At 44.8% G+C, this 19,125-nt stretch overlaps 1 protein-coding gene across 1 annotated transcript; it reads left to right on the forward strand.

Moving 5' to 3' along the window:
* The first annotated feature begins 1,254 nt into the window (after window positions 1-1,254).
* slc16a2 (solute carrier family 16 member 2) lies at window positions 1,255-18,117 on the forward strand. Its single transcript, XM_040175548.2, has 7 exons — window positions 1,255-2,315; window positions 9,504-9,648; window positions 10,450-10,948; window positions 11,722-11,865; window positions 12,586-12,814; window positions 13,575-13,838; window positions 13,935-18,117. The coding sequence occupies exons 1-6, from the start codon at window positions 1,901-1,903 to the stop codon at window positions 13,820-13,822; spliced, it is 1,680 nt and encodes a 559-aa protein (XP_040031482.2). The 5' UTR covers window positions 1,255-1,900; the 3' UTR covers window positions 13,823-13,838; window positions 13,935-18,117.
* The last annotated feature ends 1,008 nt before the right edge of the window (window positions 18,118-19,125 follow it).

The raw sequence follows: 19,125 nt of genomic DNA on the forward strand, positions 1-19,125 counted from the left end.
CTGAGAGCCTGTGAAGACAGGACTGGATCACAATCAATATTTGCGGTAAAGCACCATAATTGAGTAACAGGGGCCCTGACGGATGAAGCTCAAGTGTTACCTAAAGCATTAATGGTGGCTCGGTTCTCGGTGACAGTGTGATGCTTACCCAGCATAAAAAATATGAGGACCCTGAAACTGAAGCAGCTAAATGGAATTCAGCCATATTTAATTTACTTATTTAAGATTTTCGTACAGTGTCCTAATGTCTGGATTATTATAATAATAATAATATAAATTAAATTTGCTGTGTGAAATAGAAATTTGGTAGAGGTTGGTTACTTGAAACGTAAAAGGCAAATCAGTCACGTACTGAACTCCACTGAATGTTAAATCTTTTCCATCCACTTCCATCCAGAACCAAAGACTTACGCTAAGTTATAGCTTCACCTAGTGGTGAACACTTCAACTTTCAACGTGATTTCCATCACGTGAAAGCGACAAAACCGCTACATCTTTCTGGGATAAATCTGACAATGATTCTTGCTTATTTGAGGTTATCTAATTTAATGTATTGGATTGGCAAATAGGCTGATTTGATTAAGTCATTTTGTGGGGGGAGGGAGCGGGTCAAAGGCAAACATGATGCCCAAAGACACAAGATCCAAGTGGGGTGTTAGATTCTCACTCAGAGAAGAACGGTGAAATCCCTCCATAATAATTGTCTCTCCCTCGTGTCATAAAGATGAAGCAGATTACATATTTAGTTTTAAAGCTGTAAACTGATTAAACATATAGAGACCCATAATTAAACATGTTGTTATTCACAATGATTTACAAAGCATGCAATTGTTTTACTTGAGTAAAAAATAACAGCGAACAGTGAATAACAAAGTAAATTGACTAAAGCACAATTAGTTGTAGGTGTATTTCTCTTATTATCTCTTATCTTATAACAGCATTTTTTATAAATACTTTTATAAATAAACTATAAATATATGCGTAACTGCTAAAAGTTGCTGTTTTTACATTCATCAACGTGTAACAATAATCCCATGACATTTTCTGTAATATTAAATTACAACTATAGTGTAATAGAGATATAAATAAGCATGAACTGTACACGCTACAGTTAACCACAAGATGTGTGCTAAACTAACTGTGTCGCTCAACTCGGATCTTTCCGTCGATCCGAAGCGGGTGCGAAGTGAAAACTCGCTCCACAACTGTACCGGAGCTCCGCCATTGGTTGGAAGGGCCCAACCGCCGCGGGAGGGGGATGAGTGGCGGGGGCGGGGGCAATCTGTTCGGTGACGGCCGTTGCTCCACTTACACCTTAGTAGAGAGCAGTGGCAGCCACCGGGACCCACGCGGGCCCCCACGCCTCATGTTTACAACGCGTAACGGTTCCAGGTAAAAGAGGAGGAGCGCATTCGTCGTTTTTCTTGGCTCGCCCGGGGGAGGCGGGATGTTAAGGGGGGTGTGCGTGACGGGGTGACACGGTGCTGGAAACTAGCGAACGCTTTCACAGGTTGATGATCTGTAGCGCGACACCAGCAGAAGTGACCGACGTGATCGTTTGCGTTTATAAGCTACTTGGAGCGACACGGGCTTCTCTTCTAAAGGAGGAATAGGCGGCGCCTGCTACTTCCTGAGAAATAAAATACAGCTCCTAACCAGAATGAGACATTTTAACGTTCGCAGGTCGGGGTTCATCCGCTGAAGTTGACGCACGGACTCCGGCTACAAAGCGGGCGCGTCGTCCGTCAAGTCCGCGCCGTCCGTCTCTCTCGCGCTCTCCTTTTGACAGACAGCCAATCGAATCTGTTATTTAAATTCGCGCTCTTATGTCAGTGACCTATTTCCCACGCACGTGCGCCGCCGAGAGCCCACAGTAACCTCGCTTGCCAGACCACACAGCATGGGGCTCAAGGCGCAGCCGTCCCGGCCGGAGGAGACAGCTGCTGACCCGGCGACGGAGCGGGGCGTCGCTGCTCCTCCTCCCCCCCACGACGACCGGCCGGGCGACGGGCCGCCGGGCGGAGAGCGCAACGCCGCGCTGGAGAACAGCTCCGCGCAGTTGCTCGAGGCCGGCTCCAAACCGGCCCCGTCCCCGGTGACCGACTCCGAGTCGGCGGTCCAGGTGGAGGAGCACGGCGGAGGAGGAGGAGGCGCGTTCGTTCCCCCCGAGGGAGGCTTCGGCTGGCTGGTGGTTTTCGCGGCCACTTGGTGCAATGGGTCCATTTTCGGCATTCAAAACTCGTTCGGCATCCTGCACATGATGCTGATGAAGGAGCACGCGGACCCGGACGACAAGACGTCTCAGTTCAAAGTGGGTGAGTATCAGAAGATGCGACAGATGTGCGTTTGTATCGGATCGCGTCCGCGGTCGATCCCACGTGACGTGATCTCCGCGGGTGACGCCGGCTTCCAGGGCCGGTGTGTCCCGCTGTTCCATGTGTCCATGCCCCTTATAGAACCATAGCTCTCAGGAGTTCAAGCGGGTTCGCTGTGCACTCAAAGGGGCACGCGAAGCATATAGTGTTACATTATTGTTGTTACGTAACGTGCCTGGCCAGTAGATCTGAAGTGCACATGTGGTTTTGGTTCAGTTAAGTGTTGCTGCAGTTCAAAGAATGCAGCCTTGCACCTTGTCCCAGTTGGTTCATCCACATGTGTTTTTTGGAGAGCACCATCGCTAATTCATGGAATCATTAACGGGCATTTGGACTGAGCAGCTCTCTCCTTGCTATCCATTCAGCAACGTCATTGTTATTTCAATTTAATATGTTCTCGTTTGACAGCCAGAGGATGAATGTTATGTTTCAATGACTCGAAAAGTGACCCGGCAAAAGGTTCTGCTCAGAATTTATGCCGCCGCTCCTACATATTACACAGAATGTGCATTACCCCATGTTTCATCTATTAATACATCACTTGTGTGGGGTTTAGGGTTAGAGGTTTAGAGGGTGCCAAGCATGTGACGCAAATCCAATGTTAGACAGAGCTAAAGGTAGGCAAAAAGATCTTGTGATCATTTTATTCAAGGAATCAGTATTTATTTGTGTTACAGTAAAGCTGCTGGTGACCAGAATAAGGCCAATGTTCAACTTCTCCGTCTCCCTCCACATATCAATTTGAAGCATTCCAATTCAAATTGGAATTATATCACAATCTTTCACTGCTGAATGTTCGGGCCGTGCAGCGCTATGACTATGACACATGTTTATTGTAGCAGACACATACATATTAATATATAAATCACTTACGTTACTTTCAAGGAAGGAGACCAATCTGTCTCCCTGGAGACGAACCTTGACAAACTAAGACTTCCCTACGCCGTCAATGACTGACATTTCCTTTCTTTTGTCTGTTTGTTACCACTTTATTGTCAATGAAGCATCTTGAAGGTTGTTAACAACATCAACGGTTACTGACATGTAATTATTGTAGCTTTCTGATGGGAGGAAATTAACAAATGCTCCGTTTTAGACTAGAAGTGAATGTTTTTCAGGAGGGGAGCATCATGTAACAAGAGTATGTGTTTTCTTAACTTACTCTCAAAATCCACCACCCTCAGAGAAGGTTAAGGTCAGGATGTCGGAAGAGATTACAGCGCTGGGAACAAACCCAACGTCTGTCATCCACATGAAAGAGCTACTGAGGAACAGATCACATTAGGCGAAAAAGACTCTGGCATGTTCAGTGTCATTTATGCACAGGTTTATTTATTGAATGGTGTCTTTAACCTTGTTATCTCTAATCCATGTAAATGAAATGACTGTGTCGGAGGGGGGGGGGCTCGACAAGGCCTCACATTACTTTCAGGTCTTGCGTAATAGAAAGTCTGAGAGAGAGTTGGGCCTGAAAACAGATCCCAGGAGAGATGGATCACTTACAGTATGTCTTGCATTCGACAGAGGGCCTTTGCTGTCAAGGTATTACCCCCTGTTTTGTGGGGGGGGCTTTCATCTCCCTGTCATCTCATCTGGAAGGATTAAGCTAGTAGGCTGACCTCTCCCATCTGCAATAGAAGTAAACACCGGAGAACAGCGTAACGACAATAGCCACAGTTGTAAAAGCTTCTTTTGAACCACCGTCCAGTCTGAGAGGTCAGTAAAAGTTACATTTGCATGAGTTGCGCATCATGAAGCCATTTTAAAAGGCAGTGCGCCACGAGGAGAGACGGAACGGAATGTTTACCGTTAAGTCTTTATGCCAAGCTGGAGTACACTCTGTATGCATTAAGCCTTCATAAAAACTTCAAGAGTTTTTATAAATACCAATGTGAAACGTGTGGAAGCACCAACAGCTTCTTTTATGAAGTTAAAAACCGGGATGCGTCTCTGGGCGAGACTTAAGAAAAGGTCCCATGGCGCCGTTTCTGCTGCGGTAGAGTTTGCAGAACGGGAAATGGGAGAAAGAAAGGGGCTGAGCGGACAAGTGATTCCTTTTACTTTGGAAAACCGATCATGGGAAGATTGCATGGAGAGAGTCCAGAGTGGTGGAGTCCTATTTGGGTCTCTATAAGTAGAGGAGTTGTTTCCCTGCAGTTAAGTGGACAGCCTGTAAACCTCGCTGACAGCAGCATTTGGCCCAAATGGAGTTTCCCATTAAGCGCTACAAAAGACACCAATGACACTTAAGAAACCAAACTTTGCTGTGGTAACTACGTAGCTACACTGGTGGCTTTCTAACCAGAAAACATTCACCCTCAAAACGAAATCAGGGAATGCAAAGAAAAAGGATTTCAGCTGATAGTTCCAACAAGGACTCGGTATTGAAACAAATTCCACAAACACGCTTGAATTTAAGCTGCAGACAAACAGTTAAACAGTTTGATCACAGGTTGGCAGATCAGATCAGGGAGCATTCCAAAGGTAAGGGGACTGAGTTCGGCCCGGGATTACAGTCTCCTAAAGCTTCACATGCTCAGGAACACCACGTTGGTTGGAGTTAATTGAGTGTGATTTTCGCTCCACACATCCGCGAGGCAATTAAACAACTTCAACACGGACAACTGGAATGGCACCCAAATGTAGACCGCTAGAAGTGCTCACAGAAGTGGAGCTCAGACGGTAGGCAGCAAACAAGCAGACGGGTAATCGTCAGACAGCACAGCGCCGCACCTCTGTAAGGTGAATCTGTAAATGAGGGGAGCGGGACAGCAGGTGTGGGGACGGCTGTGGCACTGAGGGTGGTGGGGAAAGGAGGAAGACGGTACCCAGGCCTCCGGCGGGCGGATGGAAAGCGACAGTCGTTTGAATTGGGACGCTAGAAAAGTGTGTGCGTGCAGAGGAGGGACAAAGTCCGACACCTTTGTGGACCGCGGAGGGGATTTGTTTGAAGACAGCTGGTCCCCCGCGCAGGACTTGTCCAGTTGTGCAATGCTCCTCAATCTGTAGCCTGACCTGCTTCCTGGTACTTAGAATATGAGCATAAATCCCATGACATTATATAATGTCAGCTTATGTAGATTTTTTTTTGTATTGACCCTTGCTTGATAGATTTTACCTTCTGAATTGGCTAGTTTTTTTGTTAATGTCTTTATCTTTAGTAAATATAGCTTATATACGCTGTCCAATAAGACCTTTTGAGTTATTAACTTCAATATGCTAAACAGCTTATTTACAGGTATCTGTTGCGGTAAAAAAGACTCACAGTTTGGAATGTACTAAATAAAGAACCTTCTGGGGAACCTGATGTTAAGAATAAAGCCACCATTTAGCTTGTTAACCTTGCAAACCTACTCATCAGAATTCACCATTTCATAGCTCCCTTTTCCTTCACACTAGTGCGGTGCTACACACAAGCAAACATTAAATCATCCTGCAGGATGTTTCCCTTATTTCCATGAAGCTGTTTGGCTTCTTTTAGTGTCTGTTTTTCAGCTAAAGGGACCATGTGCGTCACACAGCAACATCTTGCCCAGCTTGCCAAAGACATTAAACGTGGCCGAGAGGAAGTGGGCTTCCACCTCGGCCAAGACGCTACAGTTTTCAAAAACATGTACGACAATTGTTTCTTAAACTATGTGTGGCAGAGACTATTTTGAACACATTCATTGTTTGGTTGGGGGAATTTTTCATGTTGGGGGTCTCATGGGGGCTGTGCACGGAACCATCCTTAAAGTATAAGGACGTTGTCCAACACTGAAAAGAACAGGACTTGTGTATGGTGTGCATGGGTCACGATGCAAACTTATATATAATCCTATAGAATATATATAAAATACAAGATATTGTAATTTACATTAAACTACAGTAAGATATGTAGAAGTATGTATGCTCACTCAAAGGATGACGATTTAGTGAGTACAAGCACCTACAAAGCATTCTCACAATACTACAAGAATTATCTACTATTTTACATGACACATTTCATCCATGTCCTGGAGTATTAGGAAAACACAACAGGATGGATACTTGTTATTGTTGTTATTGCACTGTACCTGCAAGTTGACAAGTGCAACCTTTTGTGAATTGAATCCATAATGCAACTCTCCCCCACCCACACACACACACACACACACACACACACACACACACACACACACACACACTTCAATCTCCATGTTTGTGTCCTTTTTCTTTTGTTTGGAGCGCCTAATCGTCTGTAATGAGCACACTCCACTCCGTCCATTCACAGGCCTTCAGAGAGGCCTTTGCAAAAGATTGTGGATGCAAGTGTTGAAAGGAGTTGATTGTGGAAGATTGACCCTTGACCTCAGTGTAGTTGGCCTCAACAATATCATGTCTGTTCTCTTGATTTCCACATTGCTCCATATATACAGTCATGTTGTGATCAGTGTCCTGTCATAATATATCCAATAAGCAAAGTGACCGGATTAGTTTAATGTAGTAATTAAACTAATTACATTTTTTTCTTGAAACTAGATCAATGTCTTCAGTGGGCCTACCGTGAGTGACATGCGCTGTATTTACTGTAAATTTGTATTGATCTTATCTTTTACGGGTGTGTTCCACCAATGCAGCTGCATTGAGGGAAACAGTAAAATGCCCTATTGTACAATCAATCATCCAATATTTACCCATAACTGAACTTCAGTGACAGTGACAGATGGAGAGAATAGTTATTCAAGACACCAGACTTTACAATCCACTGTGATGTATTTATGAGCACACAAGACACAGGACGTCCAGGTGGGAGACACCACAGTGGGGCGCTGGAAAATGGGTCCAAGAATTTCTTCCAGACAAACAATCTCGACATGAGCTAATTGACAATCGACAGAAATGGGTCCAGTAATAGGTTGAGCTGTCTTGCGTGACATTATTATAAAGGAATATGATAAGAAGGAGAAAAGAGGAGGAAGGCAAAAGTGATCCGAGAAAAAGAAGCTTGCAGGGACGGGGACGTATGTTTAGGTCCTGGTACCAGAGGCGACGCAAACGAAACCTGACCCGGTTCTGTCAGCTGTATTAGGTTAGTGTCTATTTTCTGGCAATTCAGTTGTAGGGATTTGTATCGTACATTTGTCATTCTATTTTCAAGGTTTCTGTTCTGACATATGGTACGTGTCTTTGTATACACAGTTTGAACTTTTCCCACGGGCCAAATCCACCGCTGTTTCAGAGGAGTCAGTTGATGACTTTCCCTTTGGGCCTTCATTAAACCAGACGTGTCCCCTTACATGCATGATTGTATCATGTCATCTACATAGTACGACAGTTGCTTTCAATCGATCAATACTCGAGAGCCAAATGTTTGCCCCTCCAGTGCAAATATGGTGCAAGAGCTTAACAGGACACATGTGTAGTGCAGCAAAACAAACAGATGACAAACAGAGTGCCAACGCAAAAGGTCTCCTCAGCTACACAGAACCTTTAGCATCAAACAGCTCATTGCTGTGGTTGTACCACTTGTGACTTTACTTTTATTTACACTAACAAGTGTCACTTTTAGCTACAGCAGGAACCTGTTTTTAGTCAAATAAAAATAAACATGTAGCAGGTAAAAAGCCCCTGAGATACTGTGTTGCCTGTGAATGGTGTGTGTGTGGGGGGGTGGGGTGGGCGTCATTCTGAAAAGCCTATAGCAGTTTGAAGCACATCGAGTATGCCACTCGATGTGCTTCAAACTGCTATAGGCTTTTCAGAATGACGCTGATGAGAACGCTGATTAGCGCCCTAAATCCGTAGTACGATGTGGTGCCATTGTAATGCTAAGGTGCTTATGGGAAGCCAAATCCCAGTGCTAATTGGATCTCATGCAACTTTGTCATTGAGTTCTGTTTTGGGTTGGGAGTACAAAAGGGGGGATATTCCATATAGCTGACCTACTATTGCACCATACTGAACATGCAATTAGTATGCCTTGAGTTTTGATGTGAAATGCCTTTTCTCTCTGTCTGTGCCTGAAGGTCTACCTTTAAATATTCTGCCGCGAAAAGTACCACGTGTAGCGCCGTGTAGCAGCAGATGTCTGCTTACATAGTACACAATGTTTAGGTCATGTGACATATCAAAGACTGAGGTTGTACAGTGTGGCAGATCTCATGTTTCAAACCCAGTGTGTGTGTGTGTGTGGGTGTAAATCGGTCCTGTTTGGCGTGTTCTCTGGTCTCATTGAGCTGTTGGATCAGTGTGGTAGACATTAAAGCCACCTTTGCTCCCCGGGAGACTGGATCTAGACACTTGTTTGTTTGCGCTTCAGGGTACACGGTGTGTCTTCTAGGTCACTCTGGTCTGTTATGTTTTAACACTGCATGGATGCTACACAGCGGGCCAGATCTATCCACTTTGATCCACTTTGATCCACTTTAATCCACTTTTTGATCTGCTTAGTCACCATGAGAAATCCAACAGAGTGTGTCTGATGTACATGGTGCGAGTGAGGACACAATAAAGAGCACGGTTACATAAATTCATAATAATAGCAAGTCACATCCGATGTTGAAGCGTCTCACAGAGAGAGAGAGATTTTGAAGAAAACAATTTGAACACAAAGGATTTTATTATTTCAAAGCCACCGTAAATAAGATTTTTTCCTAAAATGAAATGACTACGAGGCAATGGGAGGACATGATTCAACACGTTCACCTTCGTCGGTGCCTCCGGAGAGACCGCAGGAGGCACGTTGTTCATGCAATGACTTCCATATGCAAAGGATGTCATTTACATTCTCGTCTTTCTACTATACAATCCTGTTCTCAGTGGGGCGCTATTTACATTACAGCTGTGTGACTCTGCGACTAGTCAATAATAAAGCTGCTCAGAAGAAAATTCACCAACGGCGTTTGACAAAATGAGCCAGTGATTTGTCTCCATGCAGAAAAGCGTGAAAATGTGTCAATTCAATTTTAATGTCGGTTTTACCACATGGTGTTTTTTCCCTGTATATCAATGATTTACAGCACACATTTCATTGTGAACTTGTGCCTTGTTTCATGTGATAACGGGCACTTGACAGTTTTTAATTTGTTATCAGCGACAGCTACAATCTACAGGGAAGCCACATGTTTCTGACAATGACTTTCTCTCTCCTCTCCGCTTCCTCCCCAGCATGGGTCGGGTCGCTGGCCATGGGCATGATCTTCTTCTGTTCACCTGTGGTCAGCATGTTCACAGACCGCTTCGGCTGTAGGAAGACGGCCGTCAGCGGGGCTCTGGTGGCTTTTATAGGGCTGCTCAGCACGTCCTTTGCAAAGTAAGCTACCCCGCTTTGTGTGTCGGTGACGTACGGAGTGCAAATTGTGGTCGTGGAGCAAAGCTGTTTGTTTTAATAGCAACAATACTCTTCTTTAAAATGTTTTAAATGTGTCATAATGGCCTTGCAGCAAGTTAAAGGAAGCATCCAAGATGCTTTTTCTGATTTAGTATATGGACACTTTATTTCAGAGCCCATGGGCCTTTTCCACTTTTTGGCATAAATTCTACACTCACTCATACAGCCGCACACAGAGAGTTATGTGACGATAGATACAACAACGAAAATAAACCTACTACGAGTTTCACAGAGGCCTTTTTTGGGAAAACCTTGGATGCAGCCGCACCTACAGTTTTGCCTTGTAGCTGATTTAAGTTCCTGCGCTGGTGCTTTCCTCTCGTGCAACCCAAGGCAGACTTTGTTCTTGAATGTAATTTTTCAAATTCTTCAAGTCTTTTGTCTGATGGTATTTTTCTGCGGCTGTAGTGGCTGCCAGGTAATCCTGATGCACAAACATCGCATCAAACGTCTGTAGTGTTGCGAGACCTGGCGAATTACATTTTTTAAATAGTGCGTGGTGCGTCTCTGCCTGCTGTCGTTGAGCTCCACAAACAAGACTTGCGACTCTGATCTTTTATTGCGAATTAAAGTCACCAACGTTGTCATCAATCAAATAAGATTTGATTAGATATTTATTTGTTCAGCCCGGTGTCACAAATTGGCCACAAGGGGCTTTGCAATCTGCATAACGTACATCGGCTCCTTTGTCCTTTGACCCTCCCCGTTTGTCTTCCATTGCAGCTCCCTGAGCCTTCGCTATTTCACTTACGGCATCCTGTTTGGCTGCGGCTCCTCCTTCGCCTTCCAGCCCTCATTGGTCATCCTGGGCCACTACTTCCGCCGCCGCCTCGGCCTGGCCAACGGCGTGGTGACGGCCGGTGCCAGCCTCTTCTCCATGGGCCTTCCGGTTCTCCTCAACATGGTGGTGGAACCTCTGGGCCTCAGCAGGACCTTCCAAATTCTCAGCCTCTTCATGTTGGTCCAGGCCTTTCTGGCGCTGATGTTCAAACCTTTACTGCCTGCTGGAGGAGGCATGGGACCCCCGGGCATGGGTCCCCGCCCCGCCAAAGCCCAAACCCAGCCAGGAGCCGCCGCTCTGGAGGGGAACAGGTGGAGCAGGGTTCTGGGTGGCGTCAGGAAGTACTTCAACCTGCGTGTGCTCCACATCTTGACATACCGGTTGTGGGCGTTCGGAGTAGCAACAGCTGTTCTGGGGTACTTTGTGCCGTATGTCCATCTGGTGAGAACAATAATGGGGAATGCTTGTAATTCAATTATGAGTGTTTACGCCGTTTCTCCCTTCCTGCTGGGGCTCAGCCTCCCAGCTGCTATCACTCTCTCTCTCACACACACACACACACACACACACACACACACACACACACACAAACACAGACACATGCACACAGACACATGCACACAGACACATACACACAGCCCTTTCCAGTGGCCAAAGGTAAAAGAGCATTTCTGATATTTTTCCCTTTTCAGTAATAAATATTTTAAAATCTGCACGTGAACTGCGGCTGACTTCGGTGTGAAATAGTGGGATAGTGAAGGAAGAGGACGAAGTGTAAAGCCGCAACGTTTAGCTGCGAGGTCGATCTCCCGCTATCGGATGTTCGCTCCGACCTCCCTCTGTCAGGTCTGTTGTTTCAGGCCGGGCCCAGATGTAAACACAGCCCCGGTCTTTGTATTGGCTCGACCACCTCAGGAAACCTCTCCTGTATGACCTCTCTCATATCCCTAAACATGCCTCATCCTATGGCCGTTGATGAACTTAGAGCCCTCAAAGCAGAGCAAATATTTCACAAGTTCAGGAAAGACTTCAGAGGGCGGTCTAATGTTTTGGATCTTATTTAAGGGGTCAGCGCTGAGAGAGTGGGAGGGTCTGACCTGTGTGGGTGGTGTAATAAATAATGTGATATTAGTAGTTTCCGACGGCCTTCTCGTGCAGCACAAATACGCATTTAACCACCGAGCGTCTGTCTGTTTTTTCTCTCCGTGTCTTAGATGAATTTTGTGAAGGAGCAGTTCCAGGGGACCCAGAAGGAATGGGTGCTACTGGTATGCATAGGAGCCTCATCCGGGGTGGGACGCCTCGCTTTTGGGAAAATCGGAGACCTCATTCCTGGTCTGCAAAAGATCTACATGCAGGTGAGGAATTATTTGGGGGCCATAACATGTGTCAACTTCTACAAAAGTGTAGATTTTGAAAATTATTCAACCGATAAATGCAGCTATTATCCCCCAAATTAGCCTAGAACAATGAGAACATTACCAAGTCTGCAACAGCTTGTCCCTTCAGGCCTCCCTCTATACCACTGCCCCCAAATCACAATTCTGAACGTAAACAGATAATAAAGGTGAACAAGGAATCGCTATTTGCTATTGTGCAATGAGCGCACACACTATCACACTGAGACAAGGTTTATTTAATGGTATTGTATTAACAACGGAAGATAAACATGACTCTGCCCCCCAACCCAGTAGACCCCTAACTCTCAGAACGGCTCGTATTTCTTTCTGTTCTGTTTGTCTGTTCAATAGCTGATAAAATATGTTTGGTCTCTCAGATCCGTCTGTGTAGCTGCGCAGCAAATCATGGCATCTTTACCACATTGTTTTCCAGCGTAAACAGGTTATTAATAGGTCGTACTAGTAGCAGGAGGGTGTACTCGTCGTTCCAGATGCAAAATGTTCACAATGGAGTCACAAGGCTCGGGGCACTGTTCGGAATGTACAAGCACAACAAAGAAAAAACATGAGTCATTTTTACAGTATGACTCTACTCCCTCACCTCCATACCAGCAAGCCACCATTCCATTTAGAGAGAGACGTAGAGGGAATTAAATCTGGTTGCCGTGTCTGTTTCAGGTGGTGTCCTTCATGGCTCTGGGCCTGATGTCCATAATGATCCCTCAGTGCTCGGCGTTCGAGGGGCTGGTGGTCGTGTGCGTGGTCTTGGGGCTGTGTGACGGCTGCTTCCTCACCATGATGGCGCCCATAGCCTTCGAGCTGGTCGGGCCCATGCAGGCCTCGCAGGCTATAGGCTACCTGCTTGGCCTTATGTCTCTTCCCATGACTGCGGGTCCACCCATTGCTGGTGAGAGGCAAAACATGGCACTTGATTCATGCAGCTCAATCCCACAATAGTGGGCGAGGATCTGACTTCTCGCTCTGTCTTCAGGCAGTAGGAGAGCACAGCGAGCTTATTCATGTCAACAGAGGACAGCTGAATGTGGGGGGTAAAGGGAGAGTGGGACAAATGAAAGGCAGGACAGACCTGACATTGATTTGTTGGAAATGTAAGGTTTTGGTTTGTCTCTATGGGTTTGTCTTCAAGGGGAAAGAATCCCATACAAAGGCAGATATCTGTACTAAGCTCCCCGTATGTCTCCTCCTCCCTCTCCCCACTTCTCTCTAATAACCCCGGTGCACTGAAGGGCCCCGGGTGCAGACCCTTGAAGTGTTGACTGAGTCATCCCTGTGCTCTCTCGTGCCAACCTTTCAGTCCCCACCCGTCGCCGGGAGGCTTTTCCTGCAAAACACTGCATTTTTTTTCCTCCAGATTAAATGTTTAGACTTAAAAGAACAAACCACCGTTTGCCTTAGCCAGTGTAGAACGTGGAAATACCGTCCGTAGAGAGGGGGAAGTCTTGTCGCTACTTTTGTGATCTTATCTTGTGTCGCCACTTAATCTCAGCTAATTAGACTGGCTATTGCATCAATAAGCCCCAATCGAAGGCACTATACACAGATGATGTCATGGTTTATTGACACGATGGTGTAAACCACAAGAGGCCAGCAGAAACACGATTTCCATCACGATGATGACCACATGTCTCCCTGCCTCCGCCGCCCAGGTCTCTTGCACGATTACTTTGGGAACTACACGGTTGCCTTCTCCCTGGCCGGGGTGCCTCCCTTAGTGGGAGGCGTGGTGCTGTTCTTCGTACCCCTGATACACCGCAGGCTGCAGGCAGCGCCATCCTCGGAAGAGACGTCCACCACCGCCCACATGCTGCCCACCTCAACACCTGCGGGGGAGCCCAAGACCTGCTGCAACGGAAACATCCTGCCCGGCTACACCGACGTGGAGACCCACATCTGAGTCGCACCGTGCAAAGGTTACTTCATACATACGGCAGCACGCAGGGACGCATGGTATGTGTGCACAGCGCCTTTGACTTATATGTTACTCTGCTTTCGCTTTCGCTTCGCAGGGATTCAGCCCACCAGCACCTTTTCTCATCCCTTGGAATTCCCCGCCTTTCCACCATGGACTTCCTGCCGCCTGACATTTTAACCCTCTGGACTCTCGCGGGATGTTTGTTATTTTCACGTGGAGAGAAATCAAAAAAGGGCGCTGCGGCCACAAGCTCCTGAGAGGACAAAAGAAGGCACAGCGTAGGACAATGGTAATGAAAGGAGGAGGAAAAGCACAACACAATTAAGGATCAATTAGGATTGTTCAACCTGTGGGGACTCTGTAGTAACACATACCTCCAAGAGGAAAGAAATTAAGCGATTTGAGACAGTGTTTAATTTGCTGTTTTATCTTTTTGAAGCTCTAAAATCACTATGCTTTGTTTCCAAATTCCATATAAACACACTGTAACCATAACAAAAACGAGTGAGGGTAGAAATTCACACTTTCCTTGTAGAGTTCTTCGTGCATCTGCTTTTTTCTTTCAACACAATACATTTTAATGCAGTTTGATTAGCTAAACCACAATCCCCTCGTTAGGGATTTGCTTTATCGTATTCTGCCGTGACAGCAACAAGAAAAAAAACATCCGTCTGTTGCTGTCAATGTCCTAGGATGAAACGGACAATCATTCTGAGGGATCAGCCCCCAGTCACAACCGCACACTGTAATCACACCCAGGGTCCAACATACTGCAGCAACTTCTCTACCAGCACGGGACGCAGATGTGTGATGCTGGATCGGTCCCGCTGATCCACGTGCCACAAACCCTGGTTGGAGTTTTTTTCACAGTTCTGACTTAGTCAAAGTCTGTGACTTTGTGGCAGGTTTTTTTATGCAATCAGAAGGGGACGAGTCTGTGCATCTGCTCCCGGAATCCGTGGAACGCTGCAGTTGATGCGAGGTCGTTACAGCCTTAACACTCAACGTTTGTTCTTTGTTTTTTTGTTTTTTTACAATCATCGCACTCTACAGTTATTATTGGCCTTTAAAAGTTGAATCAGGGGCGCTAGACAAATCTGCATAAACTGTGTTTTGTATGTCTTTGAAAAAGTATTCACAGTAGTTTTTTGTAGCGTGGACACTGTGTTAGATGGAGGTTAGAGGGTATATTTTTAATCTTAATCTGTGGGCAGATCTGCACCTAAAAGCAGTTCTTACGTTACAACCTGAGGGGGGCTACTGGGATAAAGCTGCCAAACAGCCTGAGCCCTCGTCAGGCCTTTCTACAGATAATCTCATTCGTTTGCTGCTTGTTTAGCTTCGTGTCCCGAGGGCGTCACAGAAAATGGTCACAGTTCCGGCAGTTCGCTGCTTAATTAAGTTTTTTAAATGTTTGGACGACTTACCTCGGCACTTTTAGATAGCAAGTTCTTTTGAACGATCATTTTTAACAAACATGTGACGCAATCACAATGTTGATAGATTCATAACTGAGTGACAGAGAGGGAAATTGGTGAGGAAGGAAATGCCCCGGTGTTATGCGGGTAGGCTTATCCTCTCTGCCAACTCCCCTCTCCATGGTCACTGCCGCTTCTCAGCGGGCTCCTGTGTTGCAACACGTTAGAGCCTAAAAGCTGCACAAACCTCGTTGCCGCGTGTACTTTTTGGGGGGTAATGCTGTTGGTAAAACTGTTCTGAATAGGACACATACATCGATACCTCAGTTATCAAACAATCCTCAGCAATCCGAGGAACGAGTTCTTTATTACTTTATTATTTCACTCTTCGGTGTCGTGGTTTTTGTTGTTGTAATTTGAATCAGGTTTCAGAGCCACAAAGCTGCAAAAACGCCTGTTTTCAATAAAAGCGCGTCTGTGTAGGAACCACAGAGGTGTGGAAATGTCAAACTTCCATCCCCTTTAATGTAAAACAGCTTGTGCGAAAACCCATGTGGAGATTGTTCTTTACAATTTAAATCTGCCTTTGCGTCCTCTTCATCGTTCCCTCACCATTCCTGCTCTCCCTCACTTCTACCTCCACATTATTAGCTTGTCTTTATAACGCGTCTTTTCTCTGTCAGTGCAGCTATATAAATGTCTAATGTCCTTAACGTAAGTCAAAGAGACACTAAACCGTGAGCAGTGGAGAACCATGTAATGGTTGAAGCATGTTTGGAAGTAAAAGCACTTGGGCCTCTAGTTTGACTGAGGTGGTTTTACATTTTATTGGCAGACAAAAAGAAATGGTAGTGGTTGTTTTTAAAAGTCTCACTGCTTGAGTTGTCTACTCACCAGAGAGGTAAGCTAACTAGTATTATACGTCCTTTGAGGTTTTAGGTTCATCGGCCTTTCTTGGCGATCAAATGACATAAATGTTAAACATGAAGCTCCTGATAACAGTGTTCAATTGAAACGTAAAAATAAAGACACCTCCTACTTTTACTGGCAAATTATAGTGTTTTATTTAACATAATCACTATGCTGCTGCCTAATCAATTGTGATTCACTGATATTTATTTACTTTTACTTATTACATTTTTTTGTTATAGAGGTCGCAAAGGTCACAATTTCTCTTTATGAAATTGCAGAATTCCATGACACATCCATAAATAACTAAAAACCCAATTCGGTCCAATTGAAAAGCATTCTCCAACGATGTAAACGTTTTTACAGAAATAAGTTGGAGGCAAGAATTCGATGAACCACTTCATATTGAAATTCTGTTACTTCTCACTGAGCTGAATGAGCTTTAATTTACTGCTGTCACACTAAAGGCCTGTTTCACTAAAGTCTCCGCAGGCCGTAGTTAAGGACTTCAGCCTCTCTGTTAACTACCTGCAAGAAGCTGATTGTGTTTCTCTACACAATATATCTTAACAACCTTAAATATAATAGTTTTTTGTGTTTTTGACTGTGAATTATAATGTTTTACCCCAATTCCTTTGTGCCAAATGTCATCACCTGGTTAGCAAGCAGGTTAACATGATTCTTTTTTTAACCAAGCAACGACTAGAAGCAGGACATTTGATCAGGGTTTCTAGATTTAAGATTATGAAGTGAGCTTTTCTTGTTTTAAATGAGTCATTGCTTATTTTCCATCCTTTTGTTAGTGGCCTCCTTTCTTAATTTGACCCGAGTCAGCAGACTCACCCATTTTCTGTTTCTTTTTATGCACACTGTTAGAGAAAACTGATGTATATACCAACATATGTACTTTATACTGTACACTTTGTAATGGTTTTGATTAACCATGAACCTTTTTGTTTTTTGTTTGGTTAGTGGCTACTGGAAACCGTTGTTTGTTCTGTTCACATTTGAGATTATATGAAAAAAAAGTGACGTGGGTTAATGAATGAAGAACGACACGGTGCGTCTATGGAACCAGTGTTTCTAAAGTGTGTTTGTCGGTGCGGCGTTGCTGGGCTCAAGTCAATCTCCTGTGACCGCTTCGCTTTCTGTCGTCACGTCGAACTCCAAACTATGAATTTTTATTTCCTTCAGTCCTTCGGTAGCTTTGGGACCAGCTAAACCTGCAGTAGAGCCCTTTACCTAAACTAAAAACTGACACTTAAAATGCTTTTAAGTCTTTGTTGGACTTTGGCCTTTTCTCTCTTTTCTTCTGCTGCTTGCTTGTGGTATGCAGGTCAGCTGCAGGGAGGCGCACACTCTTTGCTCTCTGGGTTGTTGCATTCTTCCAAAGTATGTGGACAAAAAACAGGTCAAATGAACAAGAATCCAAATGTTTACTCACTCATTCCGTTTGTGAAGTTATTCTAAGGCTTTACTTCTTTTTGCCTGCTGTCAGTAAAGTCTCACCTTTTTTTTGACTCTCTTATACTGCTACTTACAACCTCCAGTCAACACTTTTATTCTGTGTGAGGAAAAGGTTTTACTGCTTTCGATCACACCTGAATAACATCTTTACGCATTGGTTCTAGAAAGCCTGTTAGCTATAAATACCTCTAACCATTTCCGGTGAATTATATTTCTGCATGGTGTCATGGCAACACTTGACCCATGCCTTCGCACAGCTTTACATGATCAAATATTAGTAATATTTCAGTGCTAGGCTTTGCTAAACCTCTAAGGTCGCTAACCTCCATTACCTCTCTTTACTTCTTAAAGCCCTCGCTGTCCTCACTTACCTTTTCATATAAATACAAATGTCTGTTTTTTTTTATAAAGTAATTCTGAATCAGTGTCAAATGAGGCCCATTTTTGTATTAAACCAACAATAAAGATGGAATATGAAAGCAACTCCCGCTGTCATTGCCAGTGACTCTTTTGTTGACGGTGTGCTTTCAGTCCTCAACTGGTCCACTTCCCCCCTGCAGGTAATTAATTATGTTGGAGATGAACCTCAGACTGCTCTGAATGCATGAAGACACAGTAAACACTGCTACTGTCCAGGGACACGCTGAATGAGTCTTCAATCCTGTGCTCCCTGTCACCATGGCAACGTGGCTGAGTTTAATCAAGGCAATAAATCCTCCCTTGACTCCCCATTCCCGAAAAAACCTCAGTATCTCACGGCTAAGAAGGCAATCACGCGGAGACATACCATACTTTGACTGCTTTTCGAAGCAGCAGAGCTCTGAGTGTACAGACAGAGATCTATTTATTGATGTTGTCACAGGGCAGGAATCAGTCTCTTGTTGATCGTGAGGCGATCACACTTCTATTACATAAATAGAAGAAGAAAAAGCTTGAGAACAGAATCATATTATTAAACAAAATGATATCTTCAGTTTGTTCTTAAAGCCAGCAAGGAGTGAGAGAAAAGACAGATGGGGATCCATTCTGGATGCTCCCGCTTGCACTAATACAAAGTGAACTTAAGCGTTCAGCTCATCCGGAAAAAGCGCCTTCAAATAAGACTCTTCCCCGGTGCAGGCGACCTAATGGAAAGGTGTTCTATCACATTTATTCAAATTACGTTTCACAATGCTTCAAATCCCCTTTAACCAGAAAAAAACAAGGCTGGAGTCAAAAGGCTTGAAGACTTTCTAGGTAAATCTCCTTAAAAGAAAAAAGTCAAAGAAGGAGAGGAAGTGTGAGTCCCCACCTCTCTTAGGTCATGAAGAAAGGGCGTTGTCACAATGTGATTGGCCGAGAGAGGAAATGCACCAAGCTGCTCTGAATGCTTAACCAGGAGTCAGTCCCCCACACCGTGCTAAAACATCTGCATAACACTTAAATGAACTCAGATCTACTCAGGAAAGTCTTCTTGAATGAATTGGGGAAAGAGAAATGAGAGCAAGTGTG

Source organism: Gasterosteus aculeatus, chromosome 4 (genome assembly GCF_964276395.1).
Source record: "Gasterosteus aculeatus chromosome 4, fGasAcu3.hap1.1, whole genome shotgun sequence".
In the NCBI taxonomy this organism is placed as follows: Eukaryota; Metazoa; Chordata; class Actinopteri; order Perciformes; family Gasterosteidae; genus Gasterosteus; species Gasterosteus aculeatus.